At 46.3% G+C, this 16,233-nt stretch overlaps 1 protein-coding gene across 2 annotated transcripts in view; it reads left to right on the forward strand.

Annotated features, from left to right (window-relative positions):
- Nucleotides 1-514: 514 nt before the first annotated feature.
- The window catches only part of ACVR1C (activin A receptor type 1C), a 91,616-nt gene continuing 75,897 nt past the window's right edge, over nt 515-16,233 (forward strand). For both annotated transcript variants that reach the window (XM_073647148.1, XM_073647149.1), the window contains exon 1: nt 515-734. In XM_073647148.1, coding sequence (XP_073503249.1) covers nt 656-734 — 79 coding nt within the window. In that variant the 5' untranslated portion in view covers nt 515-655. The remainder of the gene's footprint in view (nt 735-16,233) is intronic.

Genomic DNA, 16,233 nt, shown 5'->3' on the forward strand with positions numbered 1-16,233 from the left:
AGCTTTTATGCCCAGAACCACTCTGATTGAATTTGATGTGGGTCACTCCTAGCTGTTTCTGGGCAGTGTTATATTAGTGGCCCAAAGCTATTGAACCCTTTGACAGAACTTGTAACTTATTCATATCAGTAAAAAGTATCCATCTGCACACTTTGATGCCAGTTTTTAGGCTCAGAACCACTTTAGGCTCAGCCTGGACTCTACTATGTGCTGGGCAGTGTGAGATCAGCGGCCCAAACTCTTTAACCTTTGCATTCTCACTCCTGATTGTTCACTATGCTGCCCATTTTGTGTCAATGCTGACTGTTTCCAGGCTGCCTTTAACTTTCTTTTCCTGCAGATCATTGTCACTGATTATTAAGGTAAGTTAGTCGTAACTACTAAATGTGCAAATAAAAAAAACAGAGTTCTGAATAAGAAACTGGACGAATAAGAAACCAACTTCAGCTCATGAGTGTAAAGCTGATGACAGGCAGGGGGCTGCCGGGTGACAAGTGACAGCCCAGATAGGGGGAGGCGGAGCCGCTGGATGTGATCAGAGCTCGCAAAGTGGCCGAGAGCTCCAGTCCTGTCGCCCCAGAGTCCTGCTCCTCGCCTCGTACACTTCATCCGACACCGGCCGAGGAAGGCAACTGCCTGCAGATGCGGGAGCACCATGCTGACCTCCGGGCTCTCTCCCCTGCCCCGGGCAACGGTGCTACTCCTGCTGCTGGGAGCAGCCACCTTCTGCACAGGTACTGGTCCCCATTACTAATGGTAGGGAATTATTGAAAAGGACAGTGACTGCGGGTGAGGGGGACTCAGCTGCACACATATATATATATATATATATATATATATACACACACATACTGTATATTGTGTACTTTATATACATATATATGGAGACTAGAGAGAGACACAGTATATATACACATGTACTAAACTGGGATAGAAAACATATATACTCTATAATATGCAATATACATATATCGTACAAGAATACACTACATGGACATGTCCTATAGAAGGATACATATATACGGTATATATAGACTGTTCAAGAATACGCTGTATATACATTTACTGCACAGGGAAACAATGTATATTCATATAGTGTACAGCAATAAACTACATGGACATTCACTATACAGAAGATATATATATAATACATTATATATGCACGTTATATACGACATATAGTTATGTACTATACAGGGGTATACTACATAGTCAATACAGTCATATACTGCAGTTATATATATATCTATATATATATATATACACACACACACACATATACACTTGTTTCATACATATGCACATTATATACATGAGCTATACAGTTGTATACTGTACAGGGATACGCGGTATACAGTTTTCTATACAGGGATACATTATATATTCATATACTGTACAGCTATAAACTATATGGACATTTACTATAATGAAGATATATAAATATATATATATATATATTACTTTATATATGCACGTTATATATGCCATATAGTCATGTACTATACAGGGATATACTCAATATATCTGTCAATATATAGTCGATACAGTCATATACTGCAGATATATATATATATATATATATATATATATATATACACATACACTTGTTCCATACATACACACATTATATACATGAGCTATACAGGAACGTGCTATACATTTGTATACTGTACAGGGATACACTATATACTGTAGTCATTTACTATTCAAGGATACAGATTATATACATGTGCTATAAAAGATTACATGTGTGTATTGTAAACAGATAACTAATATGTATGTGTATAATATATATATATATGTATTTACTGTATAGTGTATGCATGTGTAGTAAAGGGATACATTTAATACATAGATTATATTTGTATATGCTATACATGGATACACTATATTTACATATACCTTACATGGATATAGTATACATACTTTAACTATATATTATTACACTACATATACATGTGCTACAATTGTATATAGTATGCACACACGTGTATATATAATATGTGTAAATACTTGACATAAATCTGTACATAATGAGATATAAATAATACACCCATACCACATGTAGATGACGACAGTATATCCATTCATCTATATATAGAGCATGTGTGTATGTATATGAATGTATGTACGCACTGCACACAGGTTACCTATATGTTGTGGATTCGGTTTCCATCCTGCTCTATTATCTTTCCTTTTTCTTGGCCATGTAGCAGAGTTCAGAATCGCTGCCACCTTTCCTATCACTATGGATTGATCTATGATTGCACCTTATGCTTGATAATTGCTTGTCCAGGATTTCAGAGCCCCATTCTCAGGATCAGTGAGGATCCCAGGGTCGGTGAGGATCCCAGTGTCGGATTCTCTCCAATCCCCAAGTTATCACTCATCCAGAGGACTTTTAATGTTGCAAATAACCCTTTATTGTGATCAGCACCTGCAAGTATATTGATACTAATGCAGAATTAGGTGTGAATTTCCACCTTTCCTGAGTGCCAAATCAAAGTGAGGGGTGTTTTTGTTTTGTTGCATACTTTCCCTGTAAGTGCCACCTATGTTTCCCAGTAACAGAACAAAAGCGGTTGTCCCATTTCAGAAAATCGTGGACCCCAGGCTTAAAAAAACAAGTTGTGTTTTACTCACCCTTCTCTGGTCCAACGATGAGTCTCTGCTGCTGGTCCTGGGTCTGGTATAGGCTTAAATTGAGTCAACAGTGCGGCAGCCAATCAGTGAGCTCAGAGGGTCTTAGAGGGGCATTCCATGTACATGGGCAGGACCGCTCAACTCACTGCCCACTTGCTGTAGCCTACACCATACACTGGGAACAGCGGCAGAGACTCAGTGTTGGACCCAGTGAGGGTAAGTAAAGCACAGTTTATTTTTATTATAAATATATATATATATATATATATATATATATATATACCGTATCTATACATACAACTTCAATTCCAAAAAAAAGTTGGGACTCCGTAAAATGTAAAGAAGACAAGAATGTAATGATGTAGAAATGTCTTATTGTCATATTTTAGTCGCAACAGAACATATTGCACAGATCAGAAGCTGAATGTTTGAAACAATTAACTAATTTAGAAATTGATGGCAAAACTCATCTAAAAAATGTTGGGACAGGCTTGAAAAGTAAGCGGTACTAAGGCAAAACAGCTGGAGGGTCAATTTTTAACTAAGTCACATGACTGTATATAAAAAGACTATGTTAGAGAGGCAGAGTATCTCAGAAACAAAGATGATCAGAGATCACCAATCTCTGAACAACTGAGTCTAAAAAATGTGGAATTATTTCAGAAAAAATGTTCCTTAACATGAATTTGCCAATACTTTGAATATCCACCATCTACAGCACATAACATCATCAAAAAGTTCAGAGATTATAGAGAAATCCATGTGCCTAAGTGACAAGCTCTATAGCCAGTATTGCTTATGCTTGTGATCTATGGGCCCTCAGGCAGCACTGCATTAAATATGGACATGATTCTGTAGAGTAAATCACTGCATGGGCTCGGGAATACTTCCATAATTATCTGGAAGACAGTTCACCATACAATCCACAAAAGCAACTTAAGGCTCTATCATGCAAAGTGGAAGCCATATATCAACACCATCCAGAAACGCTGCCATCTTCTCCGGGCTAAAGCTCATTTAACATGTACTAAGGCAAAATGAAAAACTGTTCTGTGGTCAGATGTATGAAATAAGTGAAATTCTTTATGGAGACCACAAATGCCATGTCCTGCGGGCTAGAGAGGAGAGAGACCATCCAGCTTGTTGTTGATAAGAGGGACCATCCAGCTTGTTATCGAGGAGTGGGATCATCCAGCTTGTTATAGAGGAGAGGGACCATCCAGCTTGTTATCAGCGCACAGTTCCTGCATCTCTGGAGGTATGGGGTAGCATTAGTGGCTATGGCAGAGGCAGCTTGCACATATTGAAAGGCGACACTGGTGGACACAGTCAGGAGAAGGCCCCTGTGCAAGAACAATATATGGGCCATTTGCGGCTCAATAGCTCATCATAATGCATAATTACACCTTCTTTGGAGGTGGTAGTGGGCCCCTGTGCGAATATCCAGGTTGCACCAATGATATGTCTGCCCCTGAAAGGCAATATTAATGCTGAGCACAATATAGAGGTTTTACAACAACACATGCTCCATCCAGACATTGTCTATTTCAGGAAAGGCCTTGTATATTTCAGCAAGACAATGCTAAACCACCTTCTGCATCCGTCACCAAAGCACGGCTCCGCAGGAGAAGAGTTTTGGTGATTAACCACCTAACTCTAGGCCACACATTTCACGAATAGAAAATATTTGGAGCATTATGATACGAAAAATCTGGCAAAGACCCCAAACTGTGGAGCAGCAAAAATCCTACATCAGACAAGAATGGGGCAACGTTTCTCTCCCAAAACCCCAGCAATTGTCTCCTCACTTCCCAGACATTTACAGACTGTATAAAAAGAAGAGGGGAGGCTACACAATGGTAGACACGGCCGGGCACAACTTTTTTGAGATGTGATGCTGCCATCAATTTCTAAACAAGTTAATTTTTCAAATGAAATGGAAAAAATGTCCAATTTTGACCTTTTGTTCTGTTCTGAATAAAAATACGGCTATAACAGATTTCCAAATCATTGCATTTTTGTTTTCTTTACATTTTACACAGCAGCTTTTTTTTTGCAACCGCGGTTGCGTGTATATATATATATATATATATATATACAGTATATATATACATACGGTATATGTATATATGTGTGTGTGTGTATATATATATATATATATATATATATGTGTGTGTGTGTATATATATATATATATATATATATATATATATATATACAGTACAGACCAAAAGTTTGGACACACTTTCTCAGTTAAAGATTTTTCTGTATTTTCATGACTATGAAAATTGTACATTCACACTGAAGGCATCAAAACTATGGATTGACACGTGGAATTATATACTTAACAAAAAAGTGTGAAACCACTGAAAATATGTCTTATATTCTAGGTTCTTCAAAGTAGCCACCTCTTGCTTTGATGACTGCTTTGCACACTCTTGGCATTCTCTTGATGAGCTTCAAGAGGTAGTCACCGGAAATGGTTTTCACTTCACAGGTGTGCCCTGTCAGGTTTAATAAGTGGGATTTCTTGCCTTATAAATGGGGTTGGGACCATCAGTTGTGTTGTGCAGAAGTCTGGTGGATACAGAGCTGATAGTCCTACTGAATAGACTGTTATAATTTGTATTATGGCAAGAAAAAAGCAGCTAAGTAAAGAAAAACGAGTGGCCATCATTACTTTAAGAAATGAAGGTCAGTCAGTGCGAAAAATTGGGCAAACTTTGAAAGTGTCCCCAAGTGCAGGTACAAAAACCATCAAGCGCTACAAAGAAACTGGCTCACATGAGGACCGCCCCAGGAAAGGAAGACCAAGAGTCACCTCTGCTTCTGAGGATAAGTTTATCTGAGTCACCAGCCTCAGAAATCGCAGGTTAACAGCAGCTCAGATTAGAGACCAGGTCAATGCCACACAGAGTTCTAGCAGCAGACACATCTCTTCAACAACTGTTAAGAGGAGACTTTGTGCAGCAGGCCTTCATGGTAAAATAGCTGCTAGGAAACCACTGCTAAGGACAGGCAACAAGCAGAAGAGACTTGTTTGGGCTAAAGAACACAAGGAATGGACATTAGACCAGTGGAAATCTGTGCTTTGGTCTGATGAGTCCAAATTTGAGATCTTTGGTTCCAACCACCGTGTCTTTGTGCGACGCAGAAAAGGTGAACGGATGGACTCTACATGCCTGGTTCCCACCGTGAAGTATGGAGGAGGAGGTGTGATGGTGTGGGGGTGCTTTGCTGGTGACACTGTTGGGGATTTATTCAAAATTGAAGGCATACTGAACCAGCATGGCTACCACAGCATCTTGCAGCGGCATGCTATTCCATGCGGTTTGCGTTTAGTTGGACCATCATTTATTTTTCAACAGGACAATGACCCCAAACATACCTCCAGGCTGTGTAAGGGCTATTTGACCAAGAAGGAGAGTGATGGGGTGCTATGTCAGATGACCTGGCTTCCACAGTCACCAGACCTGAACCCAATCGAGATGGTTTGGGGTGAGCTGGACCGCAGAGTGAAGGCAAAAGGGCCAACAAGTGCTAAGCATCTCTGGGAACTCCTTCAAGATTGTTGGAAGACCATTTCTGGTGACTACCTCTTGAAGCTCATCAAGAGAATGCCAACAGTGTGCAAAAGGTGGCTACTTTGAAGAACCTAGAATATACAACATATTTTCAGTTGTTTCACACTTTTTTGTTAAGTATATAATTCCACATGTGTTAATTCATAGTTTTGATGCCTTCAGTGTGAATGTACAATTTTCATAGTCATGAAAATACTGAAAAATCTTTAAATGAGAAGGTGTGTCCAAACTATTGGTCCGTACTGTATATATATATATATATATATATATATATATATATATATATATATATATATAATTTATTCCATTATACGCCATCAATATAATCCACCAGTAACAGATTGCATTATGCTAGTGTGGACTGGCATGATCTAGCTGGTATTACTCAATTCATCAGCTTACGGTGCTGGTGGGGGATGGTCTGTGGGTGATGGCGGCCGATTGCAGTGGTCAATTCTATTTTTCATGCATTTCAGGCGATTTGCAAAAACCTCTTAGTTAATATTTTCATTACTGAATATTTCTTCTTACTTTTACATTGTGTTTGAGTCTTTACCGGTGAGCATGAGCTTTACATGATTAAATCTAGTGCTGTGGGGTGAACTCTGAGCCCTAGTGTAATCTTCTTAAGGGAGAGAGCTTCTAAAAAAAGGTCAGAAATGCCCGTGCATGGATGTGGATGTGGAGTCTGTAGACGTGTGGTTATGTAAACACACAGGGCCTCATGCATCACCTTGTGGGGCGAGGATTGTAAGTTACAATGTTGTAAATATAAGAATGTAACAATATAAATACACATAATCTATCCTGTACATCATCCTAAGGTATTTGTTCTCCCCCCAATATATCTATGCAGCAAAATTAAATAATTATATTAATATATGATGTTTATGGAGTTGGTGCAAATCAATTCTCAGAACTTGCTTTATGTAAGAGAGTAGAGCTGTTGTGCGGAGCGCAGATTCTCTCCACTTTCTCTGGACATTTGCACATTTTGTCCCTGTGGTGTCATGTATTAAAGTCCCATAGTATCATGGATGCAAAAGCTCTTTGGTGCTTCATTTACCAAGATAATTAGTTGGAGTGAGGGCTTTTTATATCTCTCTTTTTCTGACACTGTTTAGATTTAGACTCATTTTAGGTCATTTATTTTTCAGTCTAGTAAGTAGCAACTCAAAGGGGTTTTCCCAAGAACAAAGTTAATTTTACCGTTGATTTTAATCAATAGATCTTGGAATAATAATATCTTCCACAATTGGATGTGTTTAAAATAAAATGTTCCTGTGCTGAGATAATCTTATAAATGTGTCCCTGCTGTGTACTGTGTAATGGCTGTGTCTGACCGTGCAGGAACATGGTCTGATCATACCACATCTCCTGGGCAGGGGAGGAAGCAAAAGAGAGAGAAATATGTTGCCATTACTACAAAGTTACATTATTTTCTAACATTTAGACTATGTTCACGTGTTGCTTTATTGCTGCTATTTTTCTGCAGCCAAACCCTGATCTCTTGGCAGTAAAAAAAGCTGCAACCAAAAACAGGTTTTGCTGACCTTTTTTGCTGCTTTTCTTGCTGCATTTTGCTGCGTTTTTCAGGGCCCCAAAGTTCAGCTTTGCTTCCACCTTGCAAGCATAAACAATAGAAGGTGTTATTCCACCAATGCAAGACATATGTGAAACCATAAAATTTGATCAAATTATTTAGATGAAAAAGTTTTCATGTCTGAAAAAATAGTGACTATTCTGAACAAAAATGCTGGATTCATGTATGAAGTGAGGCCATGAACTAAGATTACATGAGTTAATGAAAAAATACACAATTGCAAATGTAAAAAGAGTGGGGGAAGTTGAATTGGTAGGATACTGTTTACTTAACATATTGGTAGGGCATTGAGTTGGTTGGGCATTGTTTACTTTCACACATTGGTAGGGCACTGAGGTGGTCGGCATTGTTTACTCTCACACATATCACTAATTTAATTAAACTGTACTAATACTAACAGACACGCTCAGGTGAGGATACCAAGACATTATGGTAAAAATTTAACTTGGGAAAATCACAAAAATAAATGAGTTTTACATCCTGATGTACCTGCGTTTTGTTTTTCAACAAAAATACTGCAAAAACTGATAGCAAGGTTTTTTGCTGTGCTTTTGCTGCTGTTTTGCACTTGTGTGAAAAAAATGTTGCAAAAACAGTGAAAGAATTGACATGCCGCAGTTTTCAATAACGCAGCAGTTCCCCAATTCATTCAGATAAAAAAACAAGCGTGTGCATGAGATTTCTGAAATCTCATAGCTTTTGCTTGTATTGTAAAAAGCTGCTTTTAATTTGCATAAAAAGACAAAACAAAAAATGCAGTAAAAATGTGACGCGCCGCCTGGGCCAGTGTTGTAGTGCGGCGCGCGTGCGCGCGGGGAATACCCGGAGCCGGATCCGATGGGGGTAGTAGTCTTCGTGTGGCGGTGACCCGGTCCGTGCCCAGGGTGGTCAAACTAAGTGGCAGTTATTGGTATGATGGTATTAGTGTCCGACTACGCCACCCGTTGAATGCGGCTATGAAGTCGCCGCTGCAGGGCAGTCCGCTGAGGCCGGTGGTACGGATGTGCAGCGTGGATGGTATAACCCCCAACGGGAGGGGTATGGCCTCAGGGCAGAGGATGAGGTTGATGTTGGGAGTGATGGTGTGGATGTCCCAGCACTAATGGTGCGACAAGGAAGCACGGAGACGCGAGGGTACAGTTCAGGGTCTTTACTGATGGTACAAGGCAAATTCCCCCGGGAGTACTGGCTAGTAGTTGGGGCCTGGTTAGTCTGCGAGTAAGCCGGAGTTCCCCTGGCCAGGTGGAGTTGTAGGCCTTCCCGTTAGTCTGTACCCTTCCTGGCTACCCTGCTTTCGGCGGTTACAAGTAGCCCACGTCCCTGGGTATACCGTGTGGTGCTCACCCGTATGGCTGGTGACCTGGGGCCTCCTGTTAGCCTCCGCTCCGGGATGGCGGTGCTGGTCCCTTCGTTGTGACTGAGCCTCCGGGCTTTTATGGCCAGAGGACCTGGAATCCCCTGCCGGATGGATTCTGCTGCTGGGTATATCTTAGTCCCCACAGCCTCGGACTCCTGTGTCCGGTTTTAGTACCTTCTCCCAGGGCGAGCTCTGCACAGCTCCAGCCCCTGGCGCTTCTCCTTGGCTCCTACAGAGCTCCTGATGTCTATCTGTCCCTGTTTCTGCGTGTCCAGACCAGACTCCGTCTCTGTCTGGAACTCCTCTCTTCTAACCCTGCCTCAGCCCCAGTTTATGTAGGGGAAGTTCTTCCCCTCCCAGGACTGGGCAGGAGGTGTGGCATGCTTAGGATTCCTGCCCAGGAGACCTCCCACCTGCTCACAGACGTAATATTGGTATTACTGTGGAAACCAGACCCCTGGGGTGCCACATTCCCCCCTAGTGAAATTTAGTACTCCCGGACTAAACATATTTTTGAAAACATAACAGGGTATAAACAATAACAATTAAATACATGAGATGGTCACGGCGTGTCCGTAACCGGGAAGCAATAAGGGTGTCCATTTCACCAAAGAACAGGGAACCGTAACCAGGTAGGGGTCTGTCCTGCCCCGAGTCTTTAACAGTCTGTAGTCCATTCCTGGGTTACGCTCCAAACATATTTACAACAGAGTTCCGGTTACTCACTGTCCATAACCTGTCAGTCCATATAAAGAAATCTGTAACTGAAAAACATAATTAGCAACGGCTACAACAAAACAGGTAAACATAAAATAGTTAAAGCAATTAGCCAACTTAGATTCTCCAACGTACGGGCATCTGGCCTCTGGTAACCCTAGTGGATCTACGGAGCTCACTCACTGGTCCTGCACTACAGGGTGTAGGAGGTATTATGGGCAAGCTGGGCAGCTTTCTGCGCACTCTTTGGCTCACTAGGGGCACGGCAGGCTCACTACTAGCAGAGGGTTGATCCTCCTGTACTGCTGGTGTGGACTCTTCTGCCTCTTGGGCCGGCTGCTCTTCCAGCTCTACTGGTTCTTCTGTAGGCACTTGCGGGGCTGGCTGGAGAAAGGTGAGGACGGGTACCACGACAGCACCGTTTACTTGTGTCCAAGACCGGGGGAAGTCTCCGAGTACAGTCCTGATCATTTCTTCCCTTTCCTCTGCGGGTCGAGGGTTTTCTTGATCTTCTTCTTCAGGGCTTTGCAGCTGCTCGGGACACTTCTTCAGGTGGTCTCTGGAGACAACGGCTGTGGTTTCTCCTCCATCCTTACTGATCACGCAAATCTTTGGGCTCTCATGGCTTGATGGCAGTACGGTGTACGGGTCCTTCTCCCACTGGTCGTCCAACTTGTGGAGCCTTCTTTTCCTCTTCAAGACCTGCTCTCCAGGTACCAGGGGAACAGCGGGAGCATACTGATTATAAGCCCTCTCTTGCCTTTCTCTAGCTTGAGACAGACTTCGCTCGACGCTCTCCTGCACTTTCCGATACTGCTGCTGCCGTTCTGTATCCCAGTCTGCCTCTGGCGAGGTGTCCTCGGGCGTCAGGACTCCCATATCCAGGTCGATAGGCAGCTTACCAGGTCTCGCTCTCATTAGGTAAGCCGGGGTACAGTTGGTAGAACCTACAGGGATGTGGTTGTATAGGTCCACCAGATCAGGCAGCTTCTCAGGCCACATACTGTGTTCTTCCAGGGGCAATGTTTTCAGGAGGTCCATCACCACCTGGTTCATCTTCTCGCAGAGTCCATTGGTTTGAGGGTGATAGGGCGTTGTTCTTATCTTCGTGCAGCCATACAGGTTGCAGAACTCCTGGAAGACTTCCACTTCGAAGGCTGGCCCTTGGTCTGTCAGCACTTGGTCCGGGTACCCGTGTGGACGGCAGAAGTGCTGCTGGAAGGCTCTAGCTGCTGTTTGAGCCGTTAAGTCCTTGACCGGGACCACCACCAGGAACCGGGAGTAATGATCTACGATTGTGAGGGCGTAGACATACCCAGATCTGCTTGGAGCCAGTTTCACATGGTCCAGGGCTACCAGTTCCAGTGGCTGTCGGGTGATGATGGGCTGCAAGGGAGTCTTCTGGCTGGCACGGTCCTTCCTTCTTAGGTGGCACGGTCCACAGTCTCTGCACCACCTCTCGATGGCTCCTCTCATGCCTACCCAGTAGAACCGTTCACGCAACAAGAACTCCAGCTTCTTCCACCCGAAATGTCCTGCTCCGTTGTGGTACGCCTCCAGAATCATAGCCGCGTCTCGTCTGGGGACCACTACCTGCCAGGTCAACTCATGCGTTCGAGAGTTAACCATTCTCCGGCACAACTTCTCCCTGTAGAGGAACAGCCTACTTTTCTCCTTCCACAGTTGCTTAGTCTCCTCTGGGGCGTCTGGGTCCAGACTGGCATCGGCTTGGGTCAGCATTTCCTTCACCAGACGGACTGCAGGATCACTGTCTTGCGTCTCCGCCCAGTTGTAGTGGGGCAAGGGATTGAACGTCGCGGAACGCCTGTCCTTCACACGGTTGGAATACAGGGTAATCGCATGACGGTGGAACGCAGGGAGCTCAACTTCTTCCAGATCTTCTGGATCTTCCCCTACATCCGGTAAGTTCGGCATTCTAGACAGGGCATCCGCGTTGGCATTTGAGCGTCCTGCCCGGTATTTGATGGTGAATTCAAAGTTGGACAGGCGGGCCATCCATCTCTGTTCCAGGGCACCGAGCCTTGCAGTGTCCAGGTGTGTAAACGGGTTGTTATCCGTGTACACGATGAATTTGGAGGAGGCAAGGTAATGCTTGAAACGTTCGGTCACTGCCCACACTACTGCCAGGAACTCCAGCTTAAATGAGCTATAATTCTCAGGGTTCCTCTCCGTGGGCCGTAGCTTTCGGCTGGCGTAAGCTATTACCCGTTCTTTCCCCTGCTGGATCTGGGACAGTATGGCTCCTAGCCCGATGTTGCTTGCGTCCGTGTGGAGGATAAAGGGCTGACTGTAGTCTGGATATGCCAGGATTTCATCCTCCGTGAGGGCCATCTTCAGCTGGCAGAAGGACTCCTCTTCCAGCTTTTCCCACCTGAAGGGCGGCTTCTGGTTTTTGGCTTTTCGAGATTGACCTATCAGGAGGTCCTGCATAGGGGCTGCCATTTTGGTGAAACTGGGAATGAATCTTCAGTAGTAGCCTACCAACCCGAGGAACTGCCGCACTTCCTTTATGCTGGAGGGTCTTGGCCAGTCCTTAATTACGGTGATCTTATCAGGGTCGGGAGCCACTCCGTCAGCACTCACCACGTGTCCCAGGTATTGCACCTTTGGTTTCAGGAGATGACACTTGGAGGGTTTCACCTTTAGGCCGTAGTTTGCCAGAGCTTCGAACACTTCTGCCAGGTGTTTCAGGTGGTCCTCGTAGGTCTTGGAATAGACGATGACATCGTCCAGGTATAACAGGACCGTCTCGAAGTTCCGGTGTCCCAGACAGCATTCCATCAACCGTTGGAAGGTTCCTGGTGCGTTGCAGAGCCCGAACGGCATGCAGTTAAATTCGCTGAGACCCATCGGGGTGGTGAATGCGGTCTTCTCCCGGTCTGCCTCTGCTACAGGAACCTGCCAGTACCCGCTAGTGAGATCCAAAGTAGAGAAGAAGTTAGCAGATTTTAATGCAGCTAAGGACTCTTCTATCCTTGGTAACGGGTACGCATCTTTGTGTGTGATACGGTTGACCTTCCTGTAGTCTACACACATTCTCATAGTGTTGTCCTTCTTTTTCACTAAGACTAGTGGAGCTGCCCAGGGGCTACAGCTGTCCCTGATTACCCCAGCCTCCTTCATGTCTCTAAGCATCCCCTTGGCGTGTTGGTAGTGTGCAGGGGGTACGGGTCGGTCTCTCCTTTATGGGAGGATGGTCTCCCGTGGGGATGTGGTGTTCTACCCCCTTTACTCGCCCGAAGTCTAACGGGTGTTTACTAAACACTCTCTCGTACTCTTGAACCACCCGATAGACTCCTTGTTTCTGGTGTGAGGGAGTGGAGTCAGTACCCAGATGTAGTTGCTGACACCAGTCCTCCATTGGTTTCTTAGAGTCGTTACCTTCCTCTGGTTGAGATGGAGGCAAGGGTTCCACGGCCTGTACAGAATTCTGGTTTATGGTGAACAATTTGGCTAGCGTGGCATACCGGGGCAGGTATACTTCTCTCTCCCCGATATTTATGATGCGAACGGGCACCCTCCCATGGCGTACATCGACCACCCCCCGTGCTGTCAAAATGGTGGGCCTACTGTCTGAGTAGACGGGTTCTACCATTGCTTGGTAGTCTCTACCTCTTAGACCAATAGCTGCCCGGCACCAAATCATCATCTCACTTTTTGGGGGCATGGCAATAGGGAACGGGTCACACATTCTCACGCTACCTATCTCACCACCAGATAGTTCCACCTGTTGCCGCTTCATCAGTGCCCGGATCTCTTTTTGGAGCACACGCTGCTGGCCGGAACTGGCGTTCTTGGCAACCTGCTGTAAAATGAAAATCACCTCTGCAAGACAATTTTCAATCACATTAGTTCCCAAGGTTATTCTAGGGTGACTCTCATGACGGTCTATGTCCACTATTATCAGTCCTTGTGCCGCCAGTTCGACTTTACCGATCTTAATGGTCACTTCTTTGAATCCCACCTGCGGCACGGGCTGACCATTGCTGGCGATGATACTCAGGTCGTCATCTGGGTAGCGGGTTATGTCCGAGTCATTCCAGTACTGCTTGAAGAGCACGTACGGGATGGTGGTGACCTGTGACCCGGTGTCTAGTAGGGCACTCATAGGAATGCTATCCAGTACCACAGGCAAGATTGGACGTCCCCCTACGTATTTATCACGCCAGTTTGATGGGCCTGATGGTCTTATGCCTGGGGGTTGGCCCTCTACCCCAGGTTGTGCCCGTTTAAATGACAGTACCTTGCCACATGTCCGGGTTGATTGCAGCGGCGGCAAATAGGTCGTCCGTCCTCGTTGTATCGATCGCTGGGTCTTCCTCTGGCCGGTGGGGTCCTCCTCAGTCGGCGCCACGGGACGTCCTCCGGTCCGGATGCCAGCTGGATCTTTCCTGGAGAAGAGACCTGTAAAGACTGCACAGTTCTGGTTAGCGCGGCAACGCTCTTAGTCAGCTCTTGGACCTGATGGTGCAGGACTGTAGCTGGGTCATTGTTTAAAGCCTGCGCATCAGCTCCCACAGGCCCTGCAGACAAGGGCGCCGTCTCTTGGTGATAAGTGATAGCAGGGCGCCTGTGGGTCACAGCGCCACCTGGTGCCGGTTCTCGGAGCACCCGGATGGCTCTGTCCTTGAACTGTGCAAAGTCCAGGTCAGGGTCCTGTAAGGCCATTGCCCGCAACTGGGTTCGGTGGGCATTGCACAGTAGACCCTCAATGAATTGTTCAGTTAACAGCTTATCTTCATTTCCCACGCTGTCAGGGTCTGCCTGCTTAATGGCTCTCAGGGCCTCTTGTAGGTTTAGCGCATAGTCTCTTATACTCTCATGTGCCCGTTGTTTGCACCCATAAAATCTTAGTTTTATTTCGGCTGAGGTGCGGGTATCAAATGTGTCTTTCAGCCGGGTTAGTATGTCTCTGACAGTCCTCTTCCTCCCAGGTGGCCAGGACTTTACCTCCCTTTGGGCTGCCCCGATTAATTGGGCCACCAGGATGCTCACTTTTTGCGCCTCCGTGAGGGGATACACCTGGAAGAGGCTATCCAGCCTTTCTCTGAAGTCATTTAGGGTATGTGACTCCCTTGAGTACTGGGGTAGCCAGGCTGCCCCCGGGATATAGGGCATGGTGAAAGGCATGACCGCAGCAGCGGTGGCGCTGGCGGCGGCTGTGGCGGTGAAGCTCTCCTCCGTATCCGACATCCTCCTCCCCCCTAGTGGACCGTGGCCTACCTTGCGATGATCCTCTTCCGTAGGCCGCGGCTCCGCAGTGGATCGTCAGGGTTGAGGACCTTCCGTCGCGCTCCTGTGACGTCGGCGTCTGCTGGGCTCCTTCCAGGACCTTACGCAACGTCCGGACGTGAGGCGGGGCTTCAGTTCTCGCGGGCTTTCGGAGTCCACGCCCCTCTTCTTCCCGCGCGGCGCCCTTAAGATGGCGTCCAATGGCGGGAAAACTCCACGGATGGCGGGAAGAAGGCAGAAGATGGCGTCGGATGGCGGGAATCGGCTCCAGATGGCGGGAAACGACTCCGGACGGCGGGAAACTTCACCACAGGTAAGTATGAAAGTCTCTTTTTTCAGGCACGCAGTACCCGGTGGTTGCGGGCACGTAATCCTGCCGACTACGCCAAAATTGACGCGCCCCCTGGGCCAGTGCTGTAGTGCGGCGCGCGTGCGCGCGGGGAATACCCGGAGCCGGATCCGATGGGGGTAGTAGTCTTCGTGTGGCGGTGACCCGGTCCGTGCCCAGGGTGGTCAAACTAAGTGGCAGTTATTGGTATGATGGTATTAGTGTCCGACTACGCCACCCGTTGAATGCGGCTATGAAGCCGCCGCTGCAGGGCAGTCCGCTGAGGCCGGTGGTACGGATGTGCAGCGTGGATGGTATAACCCCCAACGGGAGGGGTATGGCCTCAGGGCAGAGGATGAGGTTGATGTTGGGAGTGATGGTGTGGATGTCCCAGCACTAATGGTGCGAGAAGGAAGCACGGAGACGCGAGGGTACAGTTCAGGGTCTTTACTGATGGTACAAGGCAAATTCCCCCGGGAGTACTGGCTAGTAGTTGGGGCCTGGTTAGTCTGCGAGTAAGCCGGAGTTCCCCTGGCCAGGTGGAGTTGTAGGCCTTCCCGTTAGTCTGTACCCTTCCTGGCTACCCTGCTTTCGGCGGTTACAAGTAGCCCACGTCCCTGGGTATACCGTGTGGTGCTCACCCGTATGGCTGGTGACCTGGGGCCTCCTGCTAGCCTCCGCTCCGGGATGGCGGTGCTGGTCCCTTCGTTGTGACTGAGCCTCCGGGCTTTTATGGCCAGAGGACCTG

This window comes from Phyllobates terribilis, unplaced genomic scaffold (assembly GCF_046119375.1).
Source record: "Phyllobates terribilis strain yellow unplaced genomic scaffold, ASM4611937v1 Scaffold_9__5_contigs__length_417890890, whole genome shotgun sequence".
In the NCBI taxonomy this organism is placed as follows: Eukaryota; Metazoa; Chordata; class Amphibia; order Anura; family Dendrobatidae; genus Phyllobates; species Phyllobates terribilis.